At 49.9% G+C, this 13,429-nt stretch overlaps 1 protein-coding gene across 1 annotated transcript in view; it reads right to left on the bottom strand.

Annotated features, from left to right (window-relative positions):
• nompB (intraflagellar transport protein 88-like protein nompB) overlaps positions 1–13,429 on the bottom strand; it is a 97,748-nt gene that overhangs the window by 71,095 nt on the left and 13,224 nt on the right. The window contains exons 5-6 of the mRNA XM_077629452.1: positions 4,055–4,136; positions 2,837–2,927 (exon numbers count right to left, since the gene is read on the bottom strand). Of these exons, the coding sequence (XP_077485578.1) occupies positions 2,837–2,927; positions 4,055–4,136 (173 nt within the window). The remainder of the gene's footprint in view (positions 1–2,836; positions 2,928–4,054; positions 4,137–13,429) is intronic.

Below are 13,429 nucleotides of genomic sequence, written 5' to 3'. Positions count from 1 at the left end.
ACCGTCTGTGTCTTACTACACCGCTTCCCGCTGGACTTTCACAGGTGAGCTCTTGTCATTGTCGGCTGCTCTAGATAAGCCTTTGCCGGGCTTTTCGCGCCTGTTTCGTAGCTGTAACCGTTTCATGCGTACTTGGCTTCATGTTATCGGGGATATTTAAGTAAACCGCAGGGAACGCATTTTCAGTCCTAAGGTGTGTGGAAGAGTATTATTTATAGTTAGTTTCGTACAACCGACTGTCACCAACGTGAACTTGATACCGGGATCTCAGGAGCAACCTCGTGTCTTCTACCGACCGCAAGGCCAATTTAAAACCAACTATGCTGCGTAACAGCTCTGAGCATGACATTAATGGGTTTTCCAACACCGTGAAGCCAATTTGTGGATCCCCTCGCAACTTATAGTATCGAAACTCAGCCACGTTTAAGTGCGGCGCCTTGACGGCGCCTTAGATGAATTAGGTCAGCAGTATAGTTATTGCCGTTCTACATATACATGACCGGCAATGTAGTTTTAAACTCATTTCGCTGCTTCGCTCTCGTCACTCTTTGAGTACAGAGAAGCAGGTAGCCGCGTGGTATCAGAGCGAGCGCAACCGCACTCTTGAGGCGCGGAGGCTCGGCGCGAGCTTATACTGTCATAGTTCAGATATAATGTACTGCATTTAGGTGAAAGGAATCATGGCATATTGACGTTTGGAGTATACGGTATTTATTTCGGTGCAGTTGTATAACGTGCATGCTGCATCATGTTCAGGTAAAAAACGCAGGTGCAGTTCTGCCGCAATCTCAGCCTGGAGAAGACGCCGTGCCAGCTGCGTGACCTGAGGGTTTGTTACAAGCACTCCGAACCGTCTGCGTATTACGAACTCAACCGTGTCATCATAACTACCACTCAGCGCCACTGGCTACAAAGCCATCCATAAACAGGCATGCTGCATCTCCTTGAAGTTTTTAGCACGATCTTTCGGAGCACAACGATATTACAGAATAAAACGCACAGAACAGCGCTTAAGCTTTATCTGACTATGCTATGACATACAGTACAATGATCACATCCTCTACTGCCATGTGAATGTCCTTGAACTTCACTGTAAACTGCACTTCATCTATGCTTTATCTTGATTAGAATTGCTTCAAATTACTCCGGTTAGCGACAAGAAGCACGTCTCGAGGTTGTCTGCAGGCCCTATGTATAGTGTAATGCTCTAGCATTCAGCAGGTTTGTTGATGCTAAAACCTAGTTTTTAATATTGTCATGCAGGTGTAAACATAGCTGCTATATTCTTTCAGTAGAAGAAATGTGATGTGAAGAGTAGTCCCAGTGCTCTTTGCCCCATGTGTATCTTGATGCACCTATTTGATGTCATTTCTGCCTCAATTGGAGTGGTCATAGCATGTTTTCTCTACATTTAAATCTTTCAACTGGCAACATCTGTTGCACTTCATGGCTTTTTCCTGTCTGCACTGCAACCATTGACATGATTAGCCAGCTTAAACAGTGCTACGGTTTGTGCTGCCTGTGACATGCATTTTTGTTGGTGTGCTTTATCACTGCATTTGTTTAGTTGATGTAATAAACCATCAATATGAAAACGATACTTGCCGTACATTCTGTTGTGAACTGTACACTTGAGCCAGTGCTTTGTGCATCATGCCTTGGCATACTCAAAAGTGTTTGCACTAGGAATCGTGCATGCTTAGCTAGTGTCTGGAAGTGTTGCTGCCTTTCTATGCTGCCTCCTTTGCCAGTCACTTTCATCGGGCTCCAAACTGCACATTAACAAGGCCATAACTAGCGCAAACTCGAGCAAATTTGACTGGCAAATGTTGGCGCGCGCTGAAAGGCAGCAACCTTCAAGAGATACGGGCTCCAATATGCGGATTATCAATAAGAGCGCTTTATAATTAGCGCCTAAATCATACGTATGCATGACGTCATTCAACCTCACACGTACGTAGGTTGCCCCCCAAAATCCAGGGGTGCTGGGGTGCCCATGAGCCGCCATTTTTTTGTAATAATGGGCATCTATGGAGCCTTCGATAGCAGTGTACATCAACCTTGGCACAGACGTGATACACGTGCCCTTTGTTTTACCGGGGCCGTTGGCGGACTGCCCTGATAGTGACAGTTGCCGCATGCTAGCTATGCCCTTCTGTGCACAGCGATGCACACTTTTCAATTTTGGAGCGAAAAGCTGCACTTCTCGCATCATGTAAAGCGAACGTCAAATGACGCTTGGATTTAACCTCTAAATTGAGGCTCGCCGCAAGTGTGGCTGTGAGGTCGTACCATGTGACATGTCGCAGCTATTACCTCTCGTCTCGCCGCTCCAACCGCTCGCTCTCTCCAGTCATGTGACTAACCACGCGATTTGCTCTTGCTAAATAAAGGCCAGCGCTCGCCGCACCGCAGAGACATGGATCCAGAACCAGTCACCGGGACGAGTTCGACTGAGCATTGGAGGCGCCGCCGGGCTGCTTCAAGCGATCCCTACAAGTCACGAAGCTGAGTTTCCTAGAGATAAGTCGCCAAAGCTGGCTTGTCGAGTTGATTAAACCGATGAAGAACGGGAAGTACATCTGGAGAAGCAGCGGCACAGGCAACAAGAGTATCTCAAGCGGAAAATGGTTTCCTCGTCGACATCGGCCACTGGTAGGGTTGCCTTCTGCTTCGTATACCTTGGCACAGCCATTTTTTTTCAAGTTTTTTCTTTCGCACCGTGTTAGCATTCGTACAAGGGTGGCCGGCAGGGTTCGAGAAACTTTTACTTTTCGTTCTTTTAACCGTCCCAACTTAGTATTCGTACAAAGGCGGTAATGTCTCGAGCACTCACTAGCTTGTACTGCTGCTTGGAGGCGGAGATGGAGCTCTGCTCCACCAGCTCCATGACGGCACCCTCCAGCTGCTTGAGCCTCTCCTCGGGGCTGCGGACAGAGGAGAGAAGGAAATGTAGGCGAGTAACACCGCGTGTTACCCGGTGGAGGCAACGTTTTTCTACCTGGAATACTACCGGACTGCAGTATTGCACGCGCCACATAAAGAAAATGTTGCCCAGGTGGGCTCCAGTTGTAACAGGCATGCAGGTGGACCGGGGAACAGGTTCTCCTGAAAGCTGATCAGAGATTAACTTGATCCCTTTAATCAATACCGAAATCTGGAGATGTGCGTTAAGTTGAGAATCGCAATGTCCTGTCCAAAAGCAGCCATTACGAAATTCTGCATCATTCGATGAAAGATTTCGCCTCTGCTAGGGTTGATAGACTCAAGGGCAGTGGATATCACAACCGTATAATCTTGACGGCTTGTGATAAGCTAGTGCGTTGAATTAAGCAAGGATGCCAACGAAGAAAGAAGGCGAGAAACAAACTTCGCAGCAACGCGTCTCATATTCAAATGCACGGGGAAAATCCACTGGCAGGAGCTCCAACACGTACCTGTAGCTTCTGAAATCTTGGCAGTTGCGTGCCGACGATCGTCGTTGACTTTTTGACAAACTTTTTCGACATACTCGTCGTTAGATTTGTTAACGGCGCCAAGAATGAGGATGATCTTCACTGATAATTTCTCTTATTTTTAACCGCGCAAACCAATCCAAAGCTTTGTACGACTCAGCACTTCTTCTCCAAAGGCCGCTTGAAGCATTTCATGTGCTTAGGTGGCTGTTTCTCCAGAACGAAAACAAAACCTCAAACTAATTATATCTTCTGTACGGTCAGGTATCACGATTTGGCACGGAGATTTGAACAGCGTTTGGGACAATTGACGACACCAGCCCTCAGAACCTCCTAAGGTGATGTCCGCCTGGTTACCGGCTCGTGTCAGATGCACTACGCTCACTTAGAGGGGGAACACTCAATTGCGATTAGGAAGAGCTATGCGAAATCAGTCCGGCTGGTGCTGACATTTTGCCAACAGCTGAGGCAAATACACTATTGTCACGCGTTCTTATTTAAGCTGTATCCAAGCTTTTGTTGTTTGTCCATCGCAGACATGATGCTCACATGCCCTTTCCTTTCCTTTTGTGTTGAGGAACCGATAATCTGTCACTGACCTGGTACTCTCCTTGGAACTGCTAAAGGAGGGCGTCGATGTTTTGGCTTGTGCCAAGGGATCGAAAGTGCTGCCCACCGGACCTGCGAAGGTAAAGAGACGTATAGAAGAACGTGTCAGCCAAGAAACGATAGCCTCTCGCGTACGTATTGTAATGGCGCCTCTCTGCGGATCTCAAGAAAGATTAGGATAACAATTTTTTTCGTGATCTATTCTCATAATGCAGTGCAATCTCAGGCACCGCTACACGGCAGCGAACAGCAATATCAGTGCGAGGTCCAGCACTAGACGCTACTCCAAACACCCCACACCGCCACTGGAGAAATGCGACTCCTCGCTGGTTGCGCCTCCTGTTACGCCAAATAAAGCTGGAATTCAGCGGCGACATCTTCTGCTCTTGCGCATGTACACCGCTGTGAAAAATTAGGAGACACCCCCTCCCCTCCTTTCCACTTCATTTTCAGCGCACGTGACGATATTGCATGCGTATATATAGGCTGTTGCCAAGGGTATCAACTAGAAAGCATATGATTATCATATTTGTTAGTTGAAGCGTAAACAGGGTTCTAGCCAACAGCAAGGGCAGGAGGTGGTGGAATCACTTATTTGTTGACGTATCTAAGCGCGCATCATTTGAGAATGGCCGCTGGTAGTGGACATCTCAATCAAAGGAAGGCCGAGTGCTCGGCCTCGTTTACGAATGAACCCCCTTGCCCGCTCCAGGTGGACCGCACAAATTTTACAACTGTAAGCGTGGAAACGCTACAAGGTGGAACGCAGGAGAAGGGGGAGCTCTCCGAGGAAGCTCTGTCCGGCCTATCGGTTCACTAATCTCTTGAGGAGTAGATTAGGCTGATCCATGCAGTAGCCATGAAGAGACCTCGATGTGGAACTTCATGCCGAAGGCCTGCATGGCGGGCACTAATAACTCCCCTCTTTTCCGTAAGCACATCCGACCTCGTGCTGGACTTCTTTCAGTAAAGATTATTCCTTTAATTCCGTCTTCCAAGGAATCCAGGCTATGCTGGTCAACTATGTGGGTCGCCTCTGCACCAGCGTTGTGTAGCGCAGAAAAAATAAAGATATGAAGTCAACCAGCACAGCACCCATAGGGCTTCTCTATTTCCGCAGCGGCAGGTAAACGACTATGGCCTCCGCTCAATTTACACCAAGATACAAGTAGTTCTGCCACGATGGTTTGTGGTTTGTACCATTCTAAAATGTGTTATTTGTCTACCACCGCCGGCACAAAACCCCATCACATCTCCTCTTCACGGGGACTAGTTGTATTCCGTACGGTCACCAGACGAAACTTGTACGTTGTTGACGAAGAGTCGCAATCACGTGCGACCAATTCTACAGCGCTCGCACATGGCCGGAAAGGGGGCGGGTGCTCAACCGAGTGATGAATTTTCTATTCCACAGAGCACCTCCTTCTAAAGCGACAGCGTTAAGGAGCTCGTACGTGTCGCAGAATATCCGGCGTCGTTGACCGTGAGCGAACAATCCACGAAAAACCCCCAGACGAGCAATATAGGTGGCAGGTGGGCCACGTAGATCACGTCACATTGCGGCGTAATGACAACCTACCCACCGGGTTGTGCGCAAACTGCCCACTGTGGCAGGTGGCAGTTAAATTAATGATTGGCCGCTCGCCAAGAGCAACCGGGGTCGCACAAGACAAACCGGTGGCAGCACCTGCCATCGCAGGGCAGTGGCTTATCGCTTAACCGGTGCACCACTTCGCCAGAAGTGGTACGAGGGCTCCAAGGGATATATTAATGTTAAGTAGAGAATGACCAATTCCGCACATATGAGCATTAACTCATTAACGCTGTCGCGTCATATCCTTAAAACGGAGCTTAAGTGTCCCTCGAAATTTTTTTTGTGCGAATAATGTTAAAGATGGACACTGCAAATATGACGCCCCTCCCCCTCTCCTCTCCATTTCCGCACAATTTCCAGCTCCACGAGTTGTCCAAGAACCTGCTCCGGCCTTCGGCAGTCTTCGGAATCGATGAGAGATTGTTATCTTGAATGTCTCGTGTCTGTTTAAAAAGGGCGCAGTCTGACCAGGGCAACAGCCCTGTGAGCTTATCACCATCTGCGCCGCCGAATTTCTTCCGTTCATTAAGAGCTCAGATACGCTCAATGACTAGAAACTTCCATCCTCTCCGCTAGCCTAGCCGTCTGTCATCTAGCCTGCTTCATGCCCGTGTCTGCCTGCCTGCCTGCCTGCCTGCCTGCCTGCCTGCCCTGCCCTGCCCTGCCCTGCCCTGCCCTGCCTACCCGTCTATCTGTCTTCGTGTGTCTGTGTCGCCGGCTTTGTGGCATACTACTCGCCTGCCCACCTTGTAAAAGCGGCAGCCCATTTAATTTTGTGAGGATGCTCTGTAAGAGCGACCTGAGTCTGAACGCAACCTAAGCAACCCATTCCTACCGATGGCAACACCTGCCATAGCACCTGCCTTGTGCCACTGCTCACATGTTCACCTAGTGGCTTTCTTGCCAATGTCTACCCGATAGGATAGGATAACTTTATTTAGCTCTAGCACAAGTGCTTTTATGCGGTTCAGGTGAGTCCATGTCCGCAATGGTCGGTTGCCCCTATTCCAGGGCTCCGCTGGATGCTGCCGTCAGCTGAGCTCGCCGTATCAGACCGATCTGGTCATCGCGGCAGTCGCTGGAGAGCATACCCTCCCGTAGCTCCGCACTTGGGTTTGGTATAATTGGAACGACGTCGACTTTTTGACATGCCCATGTTATGTGATATAATGTAGGTTTTTCATGGCACCAAGGACACTTGTTTTCGTAAAGTGTGGGGTGGATTTTACATAGTGTGTTTAGGTTTGGATATGACCCCGTTTGTAGTTGTCTCCAAATGACAACCTCTTCTTTGTTTAAGGATTTGTGCGGTGGTGGGTACCTCATCCTGCTGCCTTTGTAGTTGTTCAGTATGGCCGAGTATTCCTGAGGTACTGGCAGAGATTCCTGAAGGTCGTTTACGTTGGATGCTCGGTAGTTAGTATATCCTCGAGCTATCCTGTCTGCCTCTTGGTTTCCTGCCACCCCCGTGTGCCCCGGTACCCAGATGATCTTATGTTTGATCGGTTCTGCATCTGTCTGTTGTGTCTTGCAGTCTACAGAGCGGAGTACGCGGAGCGCTCTGTGACCGACTCTGCCGCAAAGATAGTTGCGGCAGGCTGCTTGTGAGTCAGTAAGAATTGTCAGTAACGGCCCAATCCGATAGCCCTCCGCTGCCGCTAAAGCGACGGCCGCCTCTTCAGCCTCGGCTATCGTGCAGTCCTGCAATGAGGCACTGGTAATCTTGTGTAACTCCTAGTTGACTACAGTTGCCACTGCGTTCTTGGTGTCGTGTCCAGTGGTCATCGCGTATGTGGCATCATCCACGTACATTGTTGTATCCTGGGATGCGTGTGTTTGCTGAAAGCGGTCGGCCCTTGCCTGTCTGCGGTCTTTGTGGAGGTTGCAGTCGATATTTCTTGGTATAGGTGCCACCCTGAGCGTGCTGCGGTACTCATCGGAGATCAGTATTTCCCAATTTTGCTCGGTGTAGCCCAGTTTCTTTAAGAGAACTCTGCCGGTGGGTGTCTGCTGCAGTCTGCGCATTTGGGCGACGTGCAGCGAGTCCCAAGGCTAAGAGCTTTTCAGTTGAGGTGTTATAAAGTAGTCGAAGCGCGATTTTATGCGCTTTGCGTAAAATCGCGTCCGCCTGTTGTATTTCACCCTTGATATGATTGCAGTACGGGAGACTGTACGTCACCCGGCTGACCACTAGGCTCCTGACCAGCTTGAGTGTGGTGTGTCTTCTTCGCGCATGCCATGCCGTCTATGTGAGATGCGCGTAATCATGCGGGCTACTTGGTGTGTAGATGCATTTAATAGCGCAAGGGTATGAGTACAGCGTTTATTTGACTGTATCCACATCCCTAGGACTCGTATGAGTGTTTTCTCCGGAATTGGTTCTCCTTCGAGGTAGACTTTTAGTCGAAGCTCTTTCCTGGTAGGGACTGTTCGGCTCTGTTTTCCTCTTCACACCCGTAGAAGCTGAGATTTTTCGGTCGGGCACGCTAACCCTCTTGCTTTGGCGTAGTTTTCCACGCAGGTGGCCGCTTATTTTAGCCTATCCTATTTCTCACCGTGTCAGCCAGTATAAGTTCATATGGTGATGTCGTCGGCATAAATGGCATAGTGTATGCCGCGATTTCTTTTAGTTGCTTCGCCAGTCCATGACCGACCCTTGAGGTGTTCCCTTGTTAGGCGTTCGAAACTTCTCCGACCAAGTTCTCCTATATCGATGGTTGCAGTTCTGTTTGATAGGAAGGCTTTGACGTAGCTGTGAATTCTTCGCCCGCAGTTCAGGTCGTTCAGGTCGTCCAGGCCCGTTAAGATTGCTTCGTCACTCATGTTATCAAAAACCCCTTTGATGTCTAGGGCCATTATTACGTTTGCTCCGTCCTTAGGAACGTTCCGAAGTACTCCATATAATTGTAGTAGTACGTCTTGAGTTCATAATTCTGCTCTAAACCCGAACATGCTGTGAGGGAATAGTTCGTTGTCTTCCATGTAGTGTTGAAGTCTACGTAACCACTGGCTCGTATAGTTTTCCCAGGCATGACGTAAGCGAGATCGGTCGGAGGTTTTCTATCAGCAGTTTCTTGCCTGGCTTGGGTTTTGTCACCACTTCTGCATGTTTCCACTCCTCGGGGACTGTTTCAGCTTCCAAATGCTTGTTGAGGAAGTCGGTCAGTTCGGCGACCAGCTCATCGCTGAGGTTGCGGGTGAGTGCGTTGTTGATCTTATCCGCACCTGCGGCCGTATTTCTGGTGGCGTTTCGTATGGCCGCGTAGACCTCTTCTCGTGTGATGGGTCTGTCGAGATTAGCGTTATTATCTCCCCGGCACTCCCCTGTATAGGTCGGCGGGTTCGTGCTACCAAAGCATTTGGCAAACACTCTGTCGAGGAGTTCCGAATCAGTGCCCTCGAATTGGTGAATCAACGGGTAGATAGCTTTATTGTTTTCTGCTTTTGTCTTAGTCGGATCAAGGAGCGATCTAAGGACATGCCAAGTCCGTGTCGTGCTTAGCGACCCACTAAGACAACCGCTGAATTGTTGTCAGTTTTGTTTTGCCAGCTGTGTGGCGTATCCCTCTGCTTTCGCTGTAATTTCAGCGATCTTAAAGCTTGAGTTTTCTTTTATGTTTTTGTTTTTTCCATCTCCTGGTGAGACTGCGCCTAGCATCCCAGAGTTTGAGTAGCCGAGCGTCTACCTCGGGTGCTTGCGCCGTTCGGTTTATGCTTTTGGTGTACTTGTCTTGCGTAACCCTTAGCATAGTTCCGCATTCCTCTATCGACTGTATGCCATTCTCGGTAAGGTTACTGTCGCATGCTTCTCGGAACGCATTCCAGTCCGTTATTTTTGCCGTGCCCAACAGGCGTCTCAGCCTGTCAGAGGTTGCTTGCGTCTTGAGTATGTAGTGGTCACTGCCTAAATTTTCCAATAGGTTCTCGCATAGTGTTTGTCCGATTCCTCTTACAAATGTGAGGTCGGGACAGGTGTCGATGCTGACGCTATTTCCAACCCTGGCAAGGGTTGCTGGGTCGGTGAGCAGGTTGCAGTTGAAGTTATCCGCAACCTCGGCTAGTGTTTTACCTTTAATGTTGCCTTTTGATACCCCCAGCTCTTGTTCGTGGCGTTTAAGTACTCCAAGATGATTAGCGTATTGTTTTTCTCTAGTTTGTGGGCACCGTGAAAAAGTTCAAAAAGTTTTGCTTTATTTGCTTCGGCGGGCTGTACACGTTGACGATGAATACACTTCCCCTTTCCTTTTCTCTTTCGGTATGATCTCTACTATCACATGCTCTATGTCAGTGTCGGCTAGGCTGTCGTGACTGATGGCCATGACTGCCTTGCTCACTGAGATCGCTGTCTTTCCCGTCATGCGGCTGTCGTAGCATGTGTATCTCGTGATAGTGGGTGTCGCGACCGCTTGTTGAAGTGCGATAACTTCAGGCGGTGTCAGTTGCGAGTGAATAAATTGTTTTATGAGGTCTTGCTTCTTGTGATAGCCCCTGCAGTTCTATTGCCATATGGCTAAGATGTCCTGATTGCTTTGGTTCCTGTTAGTCATAATTCAAGTTCTTGAGCTGGTGGAATTGTTAGTTCCCTGGGACGTTGATTGATTGGCGAGAGCTGCCAACGCAGTGTGGTGGTAGACCTTTTCTTTGATGTTCTCTGTGTGTTTTTGTTTGCGGAAGGCCCTTCTCAGCTCTGCTTATTGGCTTTGTACTTGATGCATCATCTGTTGCATCATTTGTTGCATCATCTGTTGTACTTCCATTTTGAGGTTTGAGCGTTCCTCGTCGCTCATTTGCATCGAGGAGTGCGTTTGTGTAGCGTTTGACAGCGAGGGGCCATTGGATGTTAGGTCGTGAACTATCTTTGTGAGTTCCCCAATTTGGCGTTCCAACTCGTTCTGTTTAACGCGGGAAAGTTCCAGTTCGCGCTTAAGTGCTTTCTCCGCGTCTCCATGCTCAAGGTCACAGTAGCGTCCGTTATTTGTATTGATGTTGTTTCTGTTACTTGTCCCACCCTAGTGCGGAGCAACGCCGGGAGTATCGGCTCTCCAGCTCACCTTGTTGCTGTTTTCCGGGCGGATCCGGTTTCTTCGTTCTTCCGTTGCTGGTTCCCGCCATTCGTTCCCGCGGGGGGCGGCAGGGGGCGAAACGACTGGGACCGCGAGCGGTTCCGTGATGAGCGGGATCCCGAACGGCTCCGTGATGTCTCCCCCTCCAAGCTGAACCACCGCAGCCGTCTGCTGCGGTCACCGTGGGTGCGGCGTCTGCTGTCGCGTTCGCCGCTGTTGCTGCTGTTTCCACCTTTATCGTTGCTGAGGGCGGTCTTGCTTCGCTGGTTTCTGAGTTTCTTTAGTCGTTCACGGCAGTCCTTCGACCCGGTAGCGTGGGCTTCACCACAGACCACGCACTTGGGAGTGCAGGAATGTCAGTCGGCGGGTTTTGCGTTCAGCACTCGCTACACACGCGCACATTCGGTGTGGAGTACACGTCGGAGGGGTGACCTTGCCGGAAACATACATAACACACTTGTCACGTTGGGCGGTACGGGTAGCATGCCGTCTCGCACCCGTAGTAGATAACGTATTTTGGGATAATGGGTCCGTCAAAGGTGATGACGGCTGTCTTAGTCTTTCGCAACATCCGGGCGCTGAGTATGGCGACTCCTTGGGTGCGCGCTCCTAAATGGGCCTTGAATTCTTCCAGTGCCGTCCCGGGATCTATTCCATGTATCACGCCACGTTGGACATCTTCCGGCGCGGCCACGTAGGTGTTCATCTCAAATGTGCGTCCCTCAAATTTGAGGCTGGTAATGGGCCTCACGAGTTGTGCTGCTGGTTCATGTGGGGTGCTTACGATTATGGCATTAGATCCCGGTCGGAGCCTGATGAAGAAATCTTCATCTTTGCATTGGTGGTCGCATGCTGCGACTACAACGCGGGCTACCTGGTGGATGTGAAGCAGTCTGACAGCCAGTCCCTTCTTCGGTCGTAGGATAATTTTGAAGTCATTTTTAGGAAGCGGAGGCAGCCTGCGCCTAGGCTGATGCCACATTCCTTGTCCGTTGGCGTTTTTGACGGCGGCGGCTGGCCCTCCGTCGATCGGGGTAACTGGAGTTGAGTTTTCTCCGCCGGGATTGTCTTGGGTGGTAGGGTTGTTTCCCGCAGCGATCCATCTGTTTTTCCTTTGGAGCTTCTTCTGGCGTTTGGACTAGTTATAATCCATAGCGCAGCAATAAAACAGAGGACAAACACAAGCGCTTGTGTTTGTCCCCTGTTTTGTTGCTGCGCTATGGATCATAACGCATACCCACTAGCCCGAACCATCACCTTGTTTGGACAAGGCCAATTCCCAGCTGGCATCATTGTTGTAAGGGTTGGGCGGCTCCTGCATGGCGGACGTCGCGTCATCACTGCTCACCGAGCTCTCGGAGTCAGTGGTGTCGAGTTCGTCCTCTACTGCGTCTGGGAAGTTTTGGGGCAATCTTTCCATGGTCTGATCAAATGTGTAGTTCGCAGAGCGGGGTCGATTTCAAGGCCGCACCACCGTTGCCGTGCTAGGCCGAGCTGCCGATGTGCTCCCGTAGTCGAAGCTAGGCCTACCGGTAGACTTGGCGGGACGCCGCCAGAATCGCAGCTTCCAAGTTCGATAAGGAGCAAAATTTGGTCCTACCATCCAGAATCTGGTGCCCAGGCGGTCCAGCTTGTGAGTTCTCTCAGCTACAAATAAAATTTGGTGGCGCTGTGGATTACGGTCCGGAATTGTCAAAAACTGCGGAGCCGATGCGACACACGTCCGCACCGCTCGGCAGCCATGACGGATCTCGTCTAACCGAAACGCATTATGCTAGCGCACATATTTTGGCCTAATTAGCGAAATCGACTTGCATTTTTATTTCCCAGAACAAATGAAAAATGAAAATTGGTTTTTGGGAAAACGAAATGGCGCAGTATCTGTCTCACAAATCTCGGCGGAGACCTTAACCGCGCCGTAAGGGAAGGGATATAATTGCTGATGGCATAGCTCTGTTAGGCCAGGATATACGTAGCCAATGCACGGAGACTTCTGCATCGAAAGAGTGCATTCACTAGATGCGCCTTTATTCATGGTTAAAGGTTGAGCCGTCGTGGTCCACTTGGCTTCATGGGCCTTGGTCGGCTGTCTCAGATGAGGCGATGGACAACAGTGCACCTTTGAATTGTCCTGCAGATGATGAGATGTGTGTCGATGGCGATGAGCACAAGGCACCTGGTGTGGTGGCAACGGGAAGGGAACCTCAAAACGAAGGGCGATGTCTGCCCCACAGGCCGCCGATTTGAAGGCCAGCCACCCCAGTGCAGGGGATGGCCTTCAATAACACAACCACCGAAAATGGCAGGCGTCACAGCATTTCAGGTCGCTACCCTTAACATTAGGGGTTTGCGTAATCGGGCAACATCAGTTACGTCATCTTTCAAACAAATGGGGTGTGAGTGTGGCAGCCATCCAGGAAACCAAGCTGTCCTCTGATGAGGAGACTGAAGCTGCTGTCGGGCCATTTTTGTCAGAATTCAATGCTATTGTTAGTCACTCGAGAGGCTTATCAGGTGGGTGCATGCTGTTCCTGGCCAACACACTGGGAATTACTGCCGTGTCGTATAGCACAGATGATGACGGGTGACTTATCTGCTGTTACCTCGCAATTTCAGGTGTACAGTGGCGAATTGTTTGTGTTCATGACCCTGTAAAGCAGCGTGATAGTAGGCTGTTTTTCCTGCCACTAGTCGACCATTTGTGCACG

The sequence above is a fragment of the Amblyomma americanum genome, chromosome 7 (assembly GCF_052857255.1).
Source record: "Amblyomma americanum isolate KBUSLIRL-KWMA chromosome 7, ASM5285725v1, whole genome shotgun sequence".
Taxonomy (NCBI): Eukaryota; Metazoa; Arthropoda; class Arachnida; order Ixodida; family Ixodidae; genus Amblyomma; species Amblyomma americanum.
Note: the sequence above shows the minus strand (reverse complement) of the source record. Positions and strands in the feature narration are given on the sequence as shown.